Here is a 15,580-nt window from a genome sequence, read left to right as displayed (position 1 = left end):
TATCATTCACACTCTCACAATTCTATGGTACAACCTCGCCGTTTCTTGTCATATCCCTATTTTCTTCATTCTGAAGTTTGACAAAAATATCACACTCACGAACCGAAATACACTTCAATTCCTCATTCTCCCTACATTTTCTACACACATTCTCTCCTTTATTATCATCTAACCACACTCTGCAAAGCGTACATTTCGCAAATAGTACAGTGAATCATCTCTTTTACATTACCGTTCTTGAAAGAAGATGGTGAACCATCACCACTGGCCGCCATTTTCCTTCGTACTGGTGCCATACTTACTAGTAAAGTATTTTATCAAATTATAAATACCAAAAACACACAAACAGATGCACTAAGATACGCAAGGCAAACAAAACTACGCAATATTAAACTAAATTTATCAATGATAACTGAAAATAATGCTTACCTTATCTGGAGCTTTCACGAACACTACATACTACAAATCCCTCTAGCTGCGACTTCCCGACATAGATTATGTTATAAAACACTTTAGTACACTAACTACACTAATAAAACTACAATAATATCCTAAAATTACACAATTAAATCTAACAAAATATTAATAAATCAACAAAAATCACAAATCTTTCAGGAGCTCTCCGACAGTACGTCCTTTCACCAGCTAGCCTCAACACCATCCAATCTGAAACATTTTTTTTTTTGTCTCCAGCTTACCAACCCGGAACTCGGGGGATTTGGCGCTCCAGGCGCTAAATCCCCCCCCGTAGTATATAGATATTATCACACTTCCTATCAACATGAAGATGCAAAAATTTTGAAAAAAAAGAATGCTTTATTGATCTTTCAATTCATACCTGTTTTCCTTTTAATTTTTTCAGGAATCTTGGGGCAATATAGTCTTCAGGAATAATTTCCACTTTGGAAGGATTAAGGGCTGGAGCAGGAGCAGGTCGTTGCATGTTAAGAAAATCCATTATAGATTTTACCTCAGCATCATATGAACTATCTGCCATAGTTTTACCTTTAGATGCTAAACGGCAAGCAGACATCCATTTAGCATACTGTTCTTCCTGAATAAAAGATTTCCAAGGGATTTTATTTTCTTAAAATTTAATACACAAATAAGTTTTTTTTTAAAAAATATATTTCTTAAATTGTTTCTACACAAAAAATGAACATATTAACCATCTTACCAGTTATTTGTTGATTTGTCATGCAAAAGATGGATGTAGAATGTGCACTTGTCATACCATTGAGGTGCATAACATGCACCTATTGAAGTTTAAGAAGTTTGATATTTCATTCATCATGGCCAAATGAGTGGTTAAAGAAGATGGATTCTTGGTTGAATTGTTAACATCATACCAAACAATTAAGATAATGAGATGAATATGTTATGTCTTGAATCGCATATGATTTCTACCCAGTGTGCACGTTTTACAGCATGAAATATCTATGATTACAATTGGAAAAATCATACCACTTTCATGTGAGACAACTCAAAATGGAAAATGTGATATGAAATAAAAAAAAAAAAAGAATGAAATATCACTTTTATTTTTCAATCATTTGATTCAAATGTTTCTCTTGTAAAACCTACCTTATGAATCCCTCCTTTTACGAATGATAAAAATCTTCTATTCTGGAAGTATGAGATGTCAAACAACAGAAGAAAAGCAATCATTAAAAAAAAACAACAGCGAATGTCATTTATTCCCTTATAGAGAGTAGTCGAAGGCCTTTTAGCCCTATCTAACTTTAAGAAACCGAATGGGGAATTCAATCTCCACTAGTTGCCAATCAGGGACAGCTGGCCCAAGACTATCACTAATCATAAGCAGCAACCAATGAAGAAACTGGCAAAGATGTGCTGCAATCTCATGGTCCCTAACCTTAACAGGATAATGTTACTACCTGAAATAGTAGTGTGGATTCTACAGCCAATTTTCTTGATGCCTTGTGAGACAAAAAAAACTTACTTTACAGCAAGAAATAGCTACAATTTAAATAGGAAAAATCCCACAACTTTCATGTGAGATAACTCAACTGGCTTTTATTTGAAAACACTTCCCTTCCAAATTAATCGCAAGATGGTATGAAATAAAAAATATTATAAAATAATTTATATTTTCTACCAAGTAAAAATGAATGTTCAGAATATATATATATACACAGGGTGTTCGGGATAAATTTGACAGTTTCGTAAGGAAAAAGAAAATCTTCTTTGTATCTATTAAATTTAATGAATTGACAAAAAAACATTACAGGCAGAGTTAATTACAATACTATCAACAAGATTTACTCAAAATAACCACCATTAGCATCGATCACAGCTTCAATTCTGCTTCGGAACCTCGAACAAGCTGATGCTACAGTCTCCCTGGGAAGGGCCGCAAAAACTGTTTTAATTTTATCCATTAACTGGGCTTTTGTATTACTGGAAGTGCGATTGGTGTCTTTTTCAACTGCGCCCCATACAAAATAATCCATGGGGTTAAGGTCTGGGGAGTTTGGAGGCCAAACATTTGGACTGGTGAAGTCGTAGAAATTTTCAGACAACCATTTTTGACTTTTCCCAGAGGTGTGGCAAGGGGCCGAATCCTGCTGCCATACATACGGCCTACCATTGGCTACCCTTGTTATCCAGGGCTTGACTACAGTTAGCAACTCCACGAACAAAGCCCGAATTCCAATGCCAGGGTTCTTCAACACCTGTTCCTGCAGATTTGCGAGGAATTCTGCTGTACGAACGCAATCAGATCGTCTGCTAGGGATCTTTCTTCTTGCTACATCCTCGTAGTCACCATTGCAAGTCTCTAGTTCATGCCTGATTGTTTTTACTGTATTCAGGGAGCATTGGGCAGCAGTCGTAATATCCTTATTTTAATGGCGGGCACGAATCATCATGATACAAGTTATTCTCTTCCATGATTCAGGTGGGTTCCAGCTATCCATCCTTTCTGACATCTTGTATATGAATGAAGAAGGGTCCAAACTTTTAAATGAAGAGAAGTGTGTGTTAATACATGTAACTTACGGAAAAATATAATTAATTATAAATATGTCAAAAATTATCCCGAACACCCTGTATATATATATATCACTTTTCCATGCCAAAGAACGACTAACTCAGGGAACCAGTTAAAGAAAGGCTTAAACAAAGTTCCTCTAGTCCACTGACCTACACGGTCGTGTATATGAATAATTTCTAATAACTGAATCAACATGGTTTATTTTTTATCCAATGATTGAGATTTAGGAGACAAAATATTGCATGCACATTTCTATTTTTAAAACACCCTCACATATTTGCATCTTTAAAAATTGTTATCATTGAGAATCTAAGGTTAAAGCAAACTGTTGTAATTGTTCTATCTCTTCATCTTTTATGTCAATTTAGTTGAAAATGATTATTATTATTATCTGAAACCTCCAAGGAGTCAAGGAACTCGAGGGAGGCTATAAATCACCCAAACCAGCTGTCATACCTTCCCTTAAATTCATTCACACTAGATGCACTCACTACTCCTAAGGGCAAATTATTCCACTCACTCACTGCTCTCTGGAAGAAAAACCTAGCTCTTACCCTTTTCTTGACTGTGAACAAACTTAACTTCCATGGATGCCCCCCCCCCCCCCCCCCCCCCCGTGTTCTCTCCCCACCTTCCATATAACGAAGAATTTCATCAGATGATATCCTATACAACCTATGTAAACTTCAAAAGTTTACAGACTTCAATCATATCGTCCCTCTTTCTCCTGTTAACCAGTCTGTAATCCACATACTCGCAATCTGTGCTCATAATCTAAATCTTATAATCCAGATATAATCTTTGTGACTCTTCTTTGCACCCTTTCCACAGCTTCTTTATCCCCCAGGAATCTGGAAGACCAAATCTGTGCAAACAATCAAGGTGTTCACTTCAACATTGCAATTATCCTCTGAGCTTTATTTGCAACTTTTACTATGTGCTCTTCATCATCATCAAATTCCTGACATTTACCCTCAAGGGGTGTACAGTATATGATAGTACTATATCAAAAATTTACATCATTATCAACTTCCTACCTACAATTTTCTGCCAAATCAATCTGTTACCTGTCAAAGCTACAACACTGTCAGATCTTATATTTATATATCTATCTTCTAAGGCACTTTTTTACCATATCAATCCACCTATATCTTGGTCTTCCTCTGGGTCTTTTTCCTGGCAGAGAACACTTCTTTGGCTAATCTTTCCTCGCCCATTCTGTTTTAAGTGACCATACCACCTGAGATTAGCTCTGCTAATGCATTCCTGGATGCTGACAATGTCAAGTTCTTTCCTAATATCCTCATTTTTAATATGATATTGCCATTGATGCCATCTGTTCACGCCCTTAATCTTTCTCAGGACTCTCATATCTGTTTCATCTTTATGGTAGGTGAAGATGGTAAATTAAATATTCCATATTTAATTTACCATTTTCACTAAAAATTGTGGCAAGTAGCTGAAATGTTTTTTTTTGTTATATAGGTTGCATTCACAATGCAGCTGATATTTTCAATGCTTCTGCCTATTTTCATTATCTTTGTCTTGTTATTGCTGATCTTCATACCATATCTATCACAACAGTTATTCAATTGAGTCAGGGAATCTTGCAGACTTCTAGCAGATTTATTTAGAAGTATAACATCATCCGCATAAAGCAAAGGGCTGACATTAACATCTCCAATTTTGATATCATGTTTAATATCACTTTCCTTCATAACGTGATCCATATAGATAATGAATAACAGAGGTGATAATGTACATCCTTGTCTGACACCAGATTTAACATTAAACCATCTCCCTGTACTACCTTCAATTCTAACTGCTGACTGACAACTCAAATAAAGACTAAGTATTGCTTGATATAAAGATCCACTGACACCATACAACTGTAGCGTTTTGAATAGTTTCTCTCTTGGCACCTTGTCATGTGCTTTTTACAGATCTACAAAACTTAAATACAGATCTTTGTTATATTACCTAATTTCTCCACTATTTGTCGTAAAGTGAAGATCTGATTCTGACAGCCTCTATTTGTCCTGAATCAAGCTTGTTCCTCACCAAGCTTCTCTTCCACAATCCTTCTCAACCGTTTCTCAAGTATACTGCCATAAATCTTACCAGGAACACTCAGTAGAGAAATACCTCTGTAATTCTCACAATCAGTTTTATTTCCCTTTTTAGAAATGGGTACTATGAGAGCTGTACTCCAATCATCGGAAATTCGTCCTTCTGTGCAGGCCCTCTGAACTATGCAGTGTAGCCACTGTAAAACTTTTATACTTTATACCTCCATACTTGAGCATTTCTGGTCTAATATCATCTACTCCAGCTGCCTTTCCACATATCAGACTTTTGATGGCTTTTTCTACTTCAAGTATGGATATGCATTCCTGATTGCATGCCTGGACAGTGTTTTTTTTTTTATCACTGTGCTGTCATCACTGCTAGTTTCATTTAGCAATTTTTCGAAGTAATTACTCCATACTTCAAGGATTTCTTTTTCTCCAGTTTTCATATCACCTTTATCATCTCTAATTCCTTTTACAGCACTCTTTCCTTCATTTCTAAGCTTCTTCAACAACCTCCAGAATATCTTGCCACCTTCTTGATATTTATTTTCTATGTTCTTACCAAAGTCTTCTCATGACTTTTGTTTAGCTATTTACACAGTGTTTAGCTTTCTTACATTTGTTTCTGTATTCTCCAAGAGCACAAGCTGACTTATTTGCCAGGATCTTTGGATATGCTTTCTTCTTTTCCTTCACTGCCTCTTTAACTTCCTGTGTCCAACAGGAATTTCTGATTTTTCTATTCTTGCAGACAACCTCACCACATGCCTCACTGGCAGAATCAATCAATGTTTTCTTCATAGCTTGCCAGTGAATCTCCAAGGTTTGATTCCTGTTCTCAAACTCTTTCATTTTTTCTGGAATAATGTTTGTATATTTTAGTCTACAGCTCATATCTGAGAGCTGCTCAACTTTTATTCGTTTTAAAACTTTCTTACATGTTATTCTTTTCAATATGAAATTCAATTTTATCCTGCTCAAGACCAAACAGTGATCACTTCCAATTTCAAATCCTCTGTACACTCTGGTGTCCTGCACCAGGGAGAAAACATCACTATCAACAATAACATAGTCAATGAGACTTTTCTTATTCCTTGCCTCTTCTCAACTTTTATTCGTTTTAAAACTTTCTTACATGTTCTTCTTTTCAATATGAAATTATATTTTATCCTGCTTAAGACTAAATGGTGATCACTTCCAATTTCAAATCCTTTGTACACCCTAGTGTCCTGCAACAGAGAGAAAACATCACTATCAACAATAACATAGTCAATGAGTCTCCACGTGAATTTGTGCACATTTTTATGTTGGAACATGGTGTTAGTAATAACTAGTCCATGTCCTGAGCAGAAATCCAACAAGTATTTGCCATTATTGTTAGATTTTAAACTAAATAGCTTAAGGAAATTACAACATATACTAGGATATACATTAAAATAAATTTTAATACACTTCCAATATTTCGGCAACATTATGTTGCCATTTTCACAGGAACTTAAAAACAAGACACGTGCACGCAAGCACAACAAACAGTAAATGAGGACGAAGCAGGAAGCTCTTCTTTCTCCCAAAAGTCCCGATGGCGCCCCCGTAGCGGCAATGTTGGCATTCTTGGGTGATTGGGCCGAAGGTCTTCTGATGTAGGTTCCCCAAATTTGGGGCAGTCTCATGCAACCACATTTGTTTTGGATTGTTTCTTAGGGCTGAGGCTGATTCCATGAAAAGCCTTTCATATTTGAATTTACTACGGTGTATTATCGTTGCTTTCTTTCACCGTATTCTATGGCGGGTATCCAGCGCATGGTCTGCATCACCAGAGTGGCTGTATTGGTGAAACCGGATGTAGTCCTTGTGTTCTGAAATTCTGATATTAGCTGTCTTGCCTGTTTGGCCAAAGAGCTTTTAGGAGAAAGAATAGTTTCCTGCTTCGTTCTCATTTACTGTTTGTTGTGCTTGCATGCATATGTCTTGTTTTTAAGTTCCTGTGAAAATGGCAATGTGATGTTGCCAAAATATTGGAAGTGTATTAAAATTTATTTTAATGTATATCCTAGTAAAAGTTGTAATTTCCTTAAGCTATTTAGTAAAAATGCATAACCAACATCTAAGCCTTTCCAAGAGAATTATTATTGGCTTTGTTCTTTTCTCTAAATTTTCCCAAAATATTTTTGTATATCTGACAATCGTTTCCTACTCTGCTATTTAGATCCCCAACAAGGACCAGCTTTTCATTTTTCAATTTTGCTTTTTTTAAAGGTGCAAAAAATTCCTCCACTTCTACCTTAGGAGAGCCTTCTGTGGGACCATAGGCACAAATAAGTTTCAGTGTCCAGTTCCCCATTCTGATATTTGCCCACATCACTCTACTTGAAATTGCCTGCCATTCAAGATTAGCCTCTTTGAAGGAGTAGCCATAGTTGAATACTATGGCTAATCCTTCTTTTCCTTGATTGTCATTGCCTGAATATAACATTTTGTATCTATTGCTCAGAAAGAGCTCACCAGTTTTGGTCTTTTTTTGTTTCAGTCACCCCTATTATGTCGATCTGGTACTTATCTAATTCCTCAGATAGCCTCCATTTCTTTGCCATTCAGGCTTCTTATGTTGATAGTACCGATCTCCAATTCTGGTGATATTGAGTTGGGGTATGTTTTAGGATTTGTTCCAGTAGCTAACTTTTCGCTGTTCGCCCTGGTTCCCTGGCGAAAACAATGGGGGCCTTGTTTAACCGGGCGACGCCCTAGGCGGCATGAAATGTTATCATGTTGTACCACCATTTAATATTGTGGTTTAAGCCAATAAAAATACAATTTGGTTGGCTAAATCCCAAATTGCCAGCCCATCCCCATTCATTCAGTATCCAGGTAGATGCCTAACAGGGTGCACCATGAGAAGGTGAGGATTGAACATTAGGTCAGAAGCCCTGGTCGGTTCTCCATATTCCTTTAAAGGCTATGTGGAGGTCTCCTCTCAGTTATACAGCTTTGACCCTTAAACACCCCGCTATGTGCCCTTTGAACTTCAAATTCATATCCACCAATTTGCCAAGAACACTTGCCTCCTCAGTTTCTTGTAGCATAACCCGGCTAATAGAATATGCAACTGGAAATCTCATCATGCTGCGAAAGTGCATAACTTTACACTTACTACCATTAAACCGACAGCCATTTTCTTTTGCCGAAATTTCCAGCCTACTCAAATCATTTTGTAAGTGTGGAATATCAATAACATCCCTGATTGTCATGCCTATCTTCACATCATCAGCAAACAATTGCACATCTGATGCACTATGAACATCCAACCCCTGAAGTATCTCATGCAGTCACCTGAGCTAGAACCTGCCTGATGTCATTAATGTATAGATTGAACAATAATAGCCCAAGGACTGAACCCTGAGGTACAACACTGGTTACCTTAAATCTGGCAGATTCACACCCACTGTATACCCCTTTTTGATATCTGTATGTTGACCATCCTCTGATCCAAGTCAAGTATTTATATTCCAATCCCATATTCTCCAGTTTATGCAACAGCTTTCATGTGATATCCTATCAAATGACTTAGAAAAATCCAATATTATCATAGTGTATCCATTCCCATTACATAACATTGTTATAAAATATGAGCTAACTGCTAAAACCCGACCTTCTTTTAGTAAACTCATGCTGCTCCTTGCAGAGTATAGCTTGTTCCTCTACCCATTTCTGTATGCAAGTTTTTATCAACTTCTCTAAAATCTTCACTACCGCACCAGAGATAATGATATGTTGGTAGTTAGACACATCAGCTTTTTTACAGCCGTTGTACAATATCATGCATTTCCTCCATTCCTGTGGTATCATTCCCGAGCTGAGATTCAAGTTATACAAACATGTGAAAGGCCTAGCCAATTCAGCTGAACATTCCTTAGCAAATGGGCTGATATTCCATCTGTCCCTATTGTTAAATTCTTATCCAGGTTATGCAACAGCTCCTTAACCTCATTTTCAAGAACCTCTAACTCTTCATCTAATGTAGCAGTAGCACTGTGCATCATGTTACATATACACTTGGTTGATATACCTTAGCAAAGTGAGCACTCATTAATTGAACAATCTTATTAGCTTCCAACATTAGAGTACCATCTACATTCAATAAAGTTATTCTTTCATATTCATTCTTTCGTAAATTTAGTTTAATCTTTATCCAAGTGTAAGCTTGGATAAAGATTAAACTGAAGATATCTGAAGTATCTTCAGGACTGAGGCAACTCGTGGTAAAGGTAGACCAAGCTCTCATCACTCCTTGTCTCAGTATCTCCCATAATGCAAAGCACACCTCCTTGCGGACATGTATAATGCTATGCATTAAGGGAAGGGCCACTACCCAGACCAGTTTTGACCTTTATTGAGGTCTCGTCAGTGGGAGCCAGACCCACAGGTGGTGGTACTAAGGTGGAAGCAATGGAGAAGTCATATTTACCTAAACGAGTTTCAAAAAGGTGACTTACCTTATTATTAAATTACTCTGGATTTAGAGAACGATGTTCAAAATGAGGAAATAAGAATAAAAAAAAATAAATAAATAGTGTTGAAAGGTCGAGACATAAGCCCAAAATAAATCATGTTATAGAATGCTTATAAAGTCTTTGTCAACATGGTATCCACTATATAATTAATTTGAACATATAGCACTTCCATTATAAGGACAATGAGAATACACTGTATTCTTAGTGGCCATAATATTTTTGAAACATGATTATGATGTTGAAATGAAGCCATCAAGTATGAGAAAATACAAAGGTGTGAATAACCTCACTGAAACAATGGTTCAAGGAGTTTGTCTAGTGATAAAGTTCCCATAAATCTCTGCACAACTGCAGTATAATGTTGACTACTGAATGTCTGGTTAAAATATTTATGCTGATTTTCTAATGCTCAGCAGCATTCCTAGTGCAAAATGATATATTCCTAATTGTGGTGGATAACCATGGCCATGTAAAACACCACCAATCTGCTTGTTGGAAGAGTAAGGTGGCAAATGCCACATTTAGTCTCCAGAGCAGGAGACTAAATGTGGCAATTAAGCCCCCCCCCCCACCATTCTCCATGCAGTGTGAGTGAGTGAAACCAGCATGCAAACATATTTAGAAACCTAACCGCCCCCCCCCCCCACCATTCTCCATGCAGTGTGAGTGAGTGAAACCATCAAAGAGCATGCAAACATATTTAGAAACCTAACCGCCCCCCCCCCTGTCCATTTTGCAAGCATACAGTAGTAAAAAAAAAAATTCCACAGGATGACCACTAGACTATTGGGTCCAAACCCATGTTACAGATCAGGAGACTGATCTTTCTCTGGGTATCACGTCTAAGCATATATCTCTTCTCAATGTATATCTCTTTTCTGTTATTTCCTAATCAAAAATGAAACATACAACAAACAATGATAGTCTCACAGGGATTAAAAAAAGCTCAAAATTAAGAACAAATATATACAAAACATTCTCAAATTCCAAAACTTTCATATCCACTTTACCAACATCCATGATATGAATGACTACCCTATCATTTACAGACATCAAGACCAGCCTATTTTTGACAGAGCCAAACTGCTGCTGTGACACCACAGCCCCCATCTTTGATGTCTAAATTACATACTCTGCAAAATTCCTTTTGCCGCAAAAGTAGCACCTGCCTTTGTGAGACACAAATAATGTCAGCAGGAGATCATCAAATTTAGAGTCCTATACTTCTCACCTCTTCTGGCTTAAGATCTCCTTGCCTGATTCAGTAACATTCGTTTGATGTATTACTGCTCTCCAAATTCCAAAATTCCCTCTGACCTCTTCATTTTCTTATCCTTGAATCTTTCTACAACCCAAATAGTGAAATCATCTGGGAAAATGACTTCAATGTTCACAAATCTCTTTTCTAATTCCACTGACTAAGATGGATAAGATGCACAGGTATTTACTATAAGCAGTGACTTAAGAAAATTTTACATCTACCAATGTGAGTACGAGATAATCCTGTCCAGTCTTCCAATATTTTTAATACAGTGGTGCCTTGGTTAACGACGAGTGGCTGTAAGAAAAAAAATCTCTTGGTTAACAACTCTTGATTATGTGAACCTCTATCCGATCTAAAAACCGGAATTTTCCGATCGCACTCAGCCACGTGCAGGAAGATACTGTCGAATAGAGAACAGCCACACGGCATAGCTGTGAAGCTCAGTATGTTTGACCCATCATAGCCAGCTGTTTATGTTTTCCATTTATTGTTTCTTTTCTTGTAGTGTACTGTGCTTTATTTTAAAATTTGTGGTTATAAATGCATTTTATAATGAAAATGAGTATTCAAGCATTTATTTTTTTTATGTGTTGGTTCATATAGACAATAAATCGGCGGGTGCGTGTCACTGTTCGTTTGCCATCAAAAGGCAAAATAAAATCTCATCTGTATAATAAATGTTGTATCCATAAGCTGCTAATCAGTGTATGTTACGGTAAGTGCTGTATCTAATATCGTCACCTTACAAGCAAAATGCACTAAGTCAAAAATTGCAGGTTTCGAATTTAACTGTTAACTTTTATTTCAAAAAGTTTTTTTTTTTAACTTTTATTTTCAGGTGACGATATGTTCTTTGCATCCCTTGTCTTAGTTGTACAAGTTGTAATAATACCGTATCTTGCGTATCTTTTTTTTTTTTATAGAGTGAATTTTTTTACCGTGTGACAAAATGGGTCCCAAAAAGAAAGCTAATGAGGGAAAAAAAAACAGAAAAATTTTCTCTAATGAACAGAAGAAAGAAATAATAGCAAAAAAACATCACGAAGGTGTGAAAGTTATGCAGCTAGCTCGAATATGTGAAACCAGTCATTCTACAATATTAACCATTTTGGCTAAGAAAGAAGAACTTATGGTTGCTAAGGGAACTTCAAGGTTGAATGTCAGGGGGCTTCTTTTTGAGCAAATAGAAAATCTATTACTAATTTGGATCAAAGAAAGAGAAATGGCAGGCGATACTATATCTCAAAATGCAATCTGTCAGAAAGCTAAACAGATTTATCAAGATTTGAAAAAGAAGATTTCGTGATCAAGTTCTGAGGTAGATGATGATGATTTCAAGGTAGCAGAGGTTGGTTTGACAGCTTTAAAAAAAAACAGGAATTCATAGTGTGGTCAGACACGGAGAGGCAGCTAGTGCTGACAAAGCAGCAGCAGCAGATAAATTTGTCAATAGCTTTACAAGAATTATAGAAGAAGAAGAATACCTACCTCAACAAGTCTTCAATTGTGATGAGACTGGGTTATTTTGGAAGAAAATGCCCAACAGGACATTTATCACAAAAGAAGAAAAAAAACACTTTCTCGGCATAAACCAATGAATGACAGGTTAACATCGCTTTTAGCAGCAAATGCAAGTGGAGACTGCAAGGTAAAAACCAATGTTAATCTACCACTCAGAGAATCCCCGAGCATTCAACAAGTTCAATGTCTCTAAATGCAATCTAGGTGTTTTGTGGAAGTCTAACAGCAAAGCCTGGGTCACAAGAATAGAATTTAGAGACTGGATTCGCTAAGTGTTTGGACCAACTATCAAAGCCTATCTTGAGCAAAACAATCTGCCTCTAAAAGCCATTTTAACCTTGGATAATGCACCTGGCCATCCAACGGGCATACAAGAAGAGCTACCAGATGAAGGACACAAATTGGTAAAGGATATTGTGGCTCATGATCTTAACTTGGAAGAAGATGTTGAAGAATTATTGGAGATGCATGACCGAGAACTGACTACTGACGAGCTAAAAGAACTTTTCAAGCAGTAATGTGAAGAAAAGGAAATGGAAATGCTATCCAACGGGCATACAAGAAGAGCTATCAGATGAAGGACACAAATTGGTAAAGGATATTGTGGCTCATGATCTTAACATGGAAGATGTTGAAGAAATATTGGAGATGCATGACCGAGAACTGACTACTGACGAGCTAAAAGAACTTTTCAAGCAGTAATGTGAAGAAAAGGAAATGGAAATTTTATCTGAAGATGAAGATGGAGAGAAAGAACAAATTATGACTGCTGAAATCAAAAATGTTTTGTCAAAGTGGGAGGAAGTTCAAAATGTTGCTATGAAATGGAATCCAAACAAATCCGAGGTTATCAGAACTGCAGATCTATTTAATGAAAAGTCCATCCAGTTTTTCAGAAACATTTTAAAAAAGAGGAAGAAGCAAACAACCCTAGACATGTTTTTTACAGGTCCATTTGTCAAAAACCTCCGAAATGAGCCCAATTGTCCTTCTGGTGAAGATTGATAATTAAAAACTGTTTTCTTGAACAATTCATTTTATTAATGTTAATTTTTTTTGTAGCAATATACTGTATAATAAATAAATGATATTTACCATATTTTTATGACATTTTAAATGAGTTTTATCTGCATTTTAATATGTATTATGGTTGTGGGGAGGAGCCGGAACAAATTAACCGATTTTCAATTAAATCTTATGAGGAATCACGCCTTGGATAATGACAGTAATCCTGGAACAGATTACTGTCGTTAATAAAGGCACCACTGTATTTTATTAACCAGTTCTCCTGCCAGCTATACCAAAAAATTTCAACTCTCCTCTCACATAGCATCCCCTATCCAGAACCTCCTAATCTTATGTCTTTGTGTGTAGAGGCTTAAGTGCTGTGAGGACATCATGTTGGAGGCTTAATGGAATGTATACAGAACTCAGAAAGGATTAACACAGGTTTAATACTTCCTATATTTCGTCCTAGTCACCAGGTCATCTTCGGGGATTACAAAAACAACTTATGTAACATGAACACAAATATCATACAATACTAAGCCCAACTGCGTGGGTGACATTAAAGTCCTATCTAGGTGGAGGGCCCTCTAAGGGCGGTTGTAGGTGGCCTGGAACGTAAGGTGGGACCTCTGGTGATGAGTGTTTTCCAAATCTTCAGAAGCTTAATGCAACCGTATTTATTAAGATTTGGTTGATTTCTGAGCTGCTGCTGCTTCTAAGAACAGTCTCTCTTTCTTGAATTTGCTGTGGTGGAGCATGGTGGTTTTCTTCCAAGAGACCCTGTGGGTGGTGTCCAAGACATGGTCAGTCAAGCCTGACTGACCATAGTTGTGTTTACAGATGTAAGACTTGTGTTCCTCAAGGCAGATGGATGATCTGCCTGTCTGTCCAAAGTATGCCAGCTTACAGGAACAGGGTACTTTGTAAACTCCAGGCAGAGAGAGAGAGGAGGGAGCTGATCTTTAGTAGAACAGATAAGGGTAGCAAGTTTGCAGTGGGGCTTATATGCTGTGTGTAGGTTCTTGGCTATTTTTTCGGATGTGCCATGAATGTAGGGTATAATGATAGCATTTCTAAACTCTTGTTTAAAAATGCCATCACCATACCCTAATATGGTGATGGACAGGGAATGGGGGAGGAACTGATTATTTTTTTGATACTGTGATCATTGTAGCCATTGGAGAGGAAAGTGCTGTGTATGTGGCTAAGCTCAGTAAGTCAAAGATTGTGGGCTCTCTTGGTAAGAGTTTTAATAATGCCATATTGCTGAGAGGGGTAGTGGTGGGAGAGTTTGTGAATGTATTTGCACCATTAGGCAGGTGTGTAACTAAGGTCTAGGAAGGGTAAACAATTGTTCTTTACCTTTTTCATAGTAAACTGGATTCTTGAATGTAGGCTGTTGAGATGACTGAGGAAGGAGCCTAACGTGTCTGGGCCATGAGGTCAAATAAAGAACACATCATCTATATATCTTAGCCAGATAGAAGGTTTGAGTGGGGATGAGTCTATGGCTCGTTTTTTGAAATCTTCCATATAAAAATTGGCAAGAGGGTGAGAGGGGGGACCCATGGCGGTTCCCTCTATCTTTCTTGGAAGAACAAAATCTACAAGCGGATAGATGGAGCCGCCAAGGGTTCCCCTCTCTCACCAATTTTTATATGGAAGATTTCAAAAAACGAGCCATAGACTCAGCCCCACTCAAGTCTATCTGGCTAAGATATGTAGATGATGTGTTCTTTATTTGGCCTCATGGTCCAGACACGTTAGACTCCTTCCTCAGTCATCTCAACAGCCTACATCCAAGAATCCAGATTACTATGGAAAAGGAAAAGAATAATTGTCACCCTTCCTAGACACCCTAGTTACACACCTGCCTTCACACTGTATACAGAAAACCCACACACACATTCACAAACTCTCCAACCACCACTCCTCTCAACAATATGGCATTATTAAAACTCTTACCAAGCAAGCCCACAATCTTTGATCCAGTGGAACCGCCGTCACTACTGAGCTTAGCCACATACACAGCACTTTTCTCTCCAATGGCTACAGTGATCATAGTATCAAAAAAATAATCAGTTCCTCCCCCCATTCCCTGTCCTCGTCAACAAGAGTTTAAAAATGCCATCACCATACCCTACATCCGTGGCACATCCGAAAAAATAGCCAAGATTCTAAAAAAGTAAAA

At 37.3% G+C, this 15,580-nt stretch overlaps 1 protein-coding gene across 1 annotated transcript in view; it reads right to left on the bottom strand.

Annotated features, from left to right (window-relative positions):
- The window catches only part of LOC150097385 (unc-112-related protein-like), a 242,219-nt gene that overhangs the window by 35,137 nt on the left and 191,502 nt on the right, over positions 1-15,580 (bottom strand). Inside the window, exon 11 of the mRNA XM_090407312.1 lies at positions 839-1,054. Within this exon, the coding sequence (XP_090263438.1) occupies positions 839-1,054 (216 nt within the window). The remainder of the gene's footprint in view (positions 1-838; positions 1,055-15,580) is intronic.

This window comes from Typopeltis vanoorti, chromosome 17 (assembly GCF_054136105.1).
Source record: "Typopeltis vanoorti isolate ZY-2024b chromosome 17, IOZ_Tvanoo_1.0, whole genome shotgun sequence".
Classification (NCBI taxonomy): domain Eukaryota; kingdom Metazoa; phylum Arthropoda; class Arachnida; order Uropygi; family Thelyphonidae; genus Typopeltis; species Typopeltis vanoorti.
Note: the sequence above shows the minus strand (reverse complement) of the source record. Positions and strands in the feature narration are given on the sequence as shown.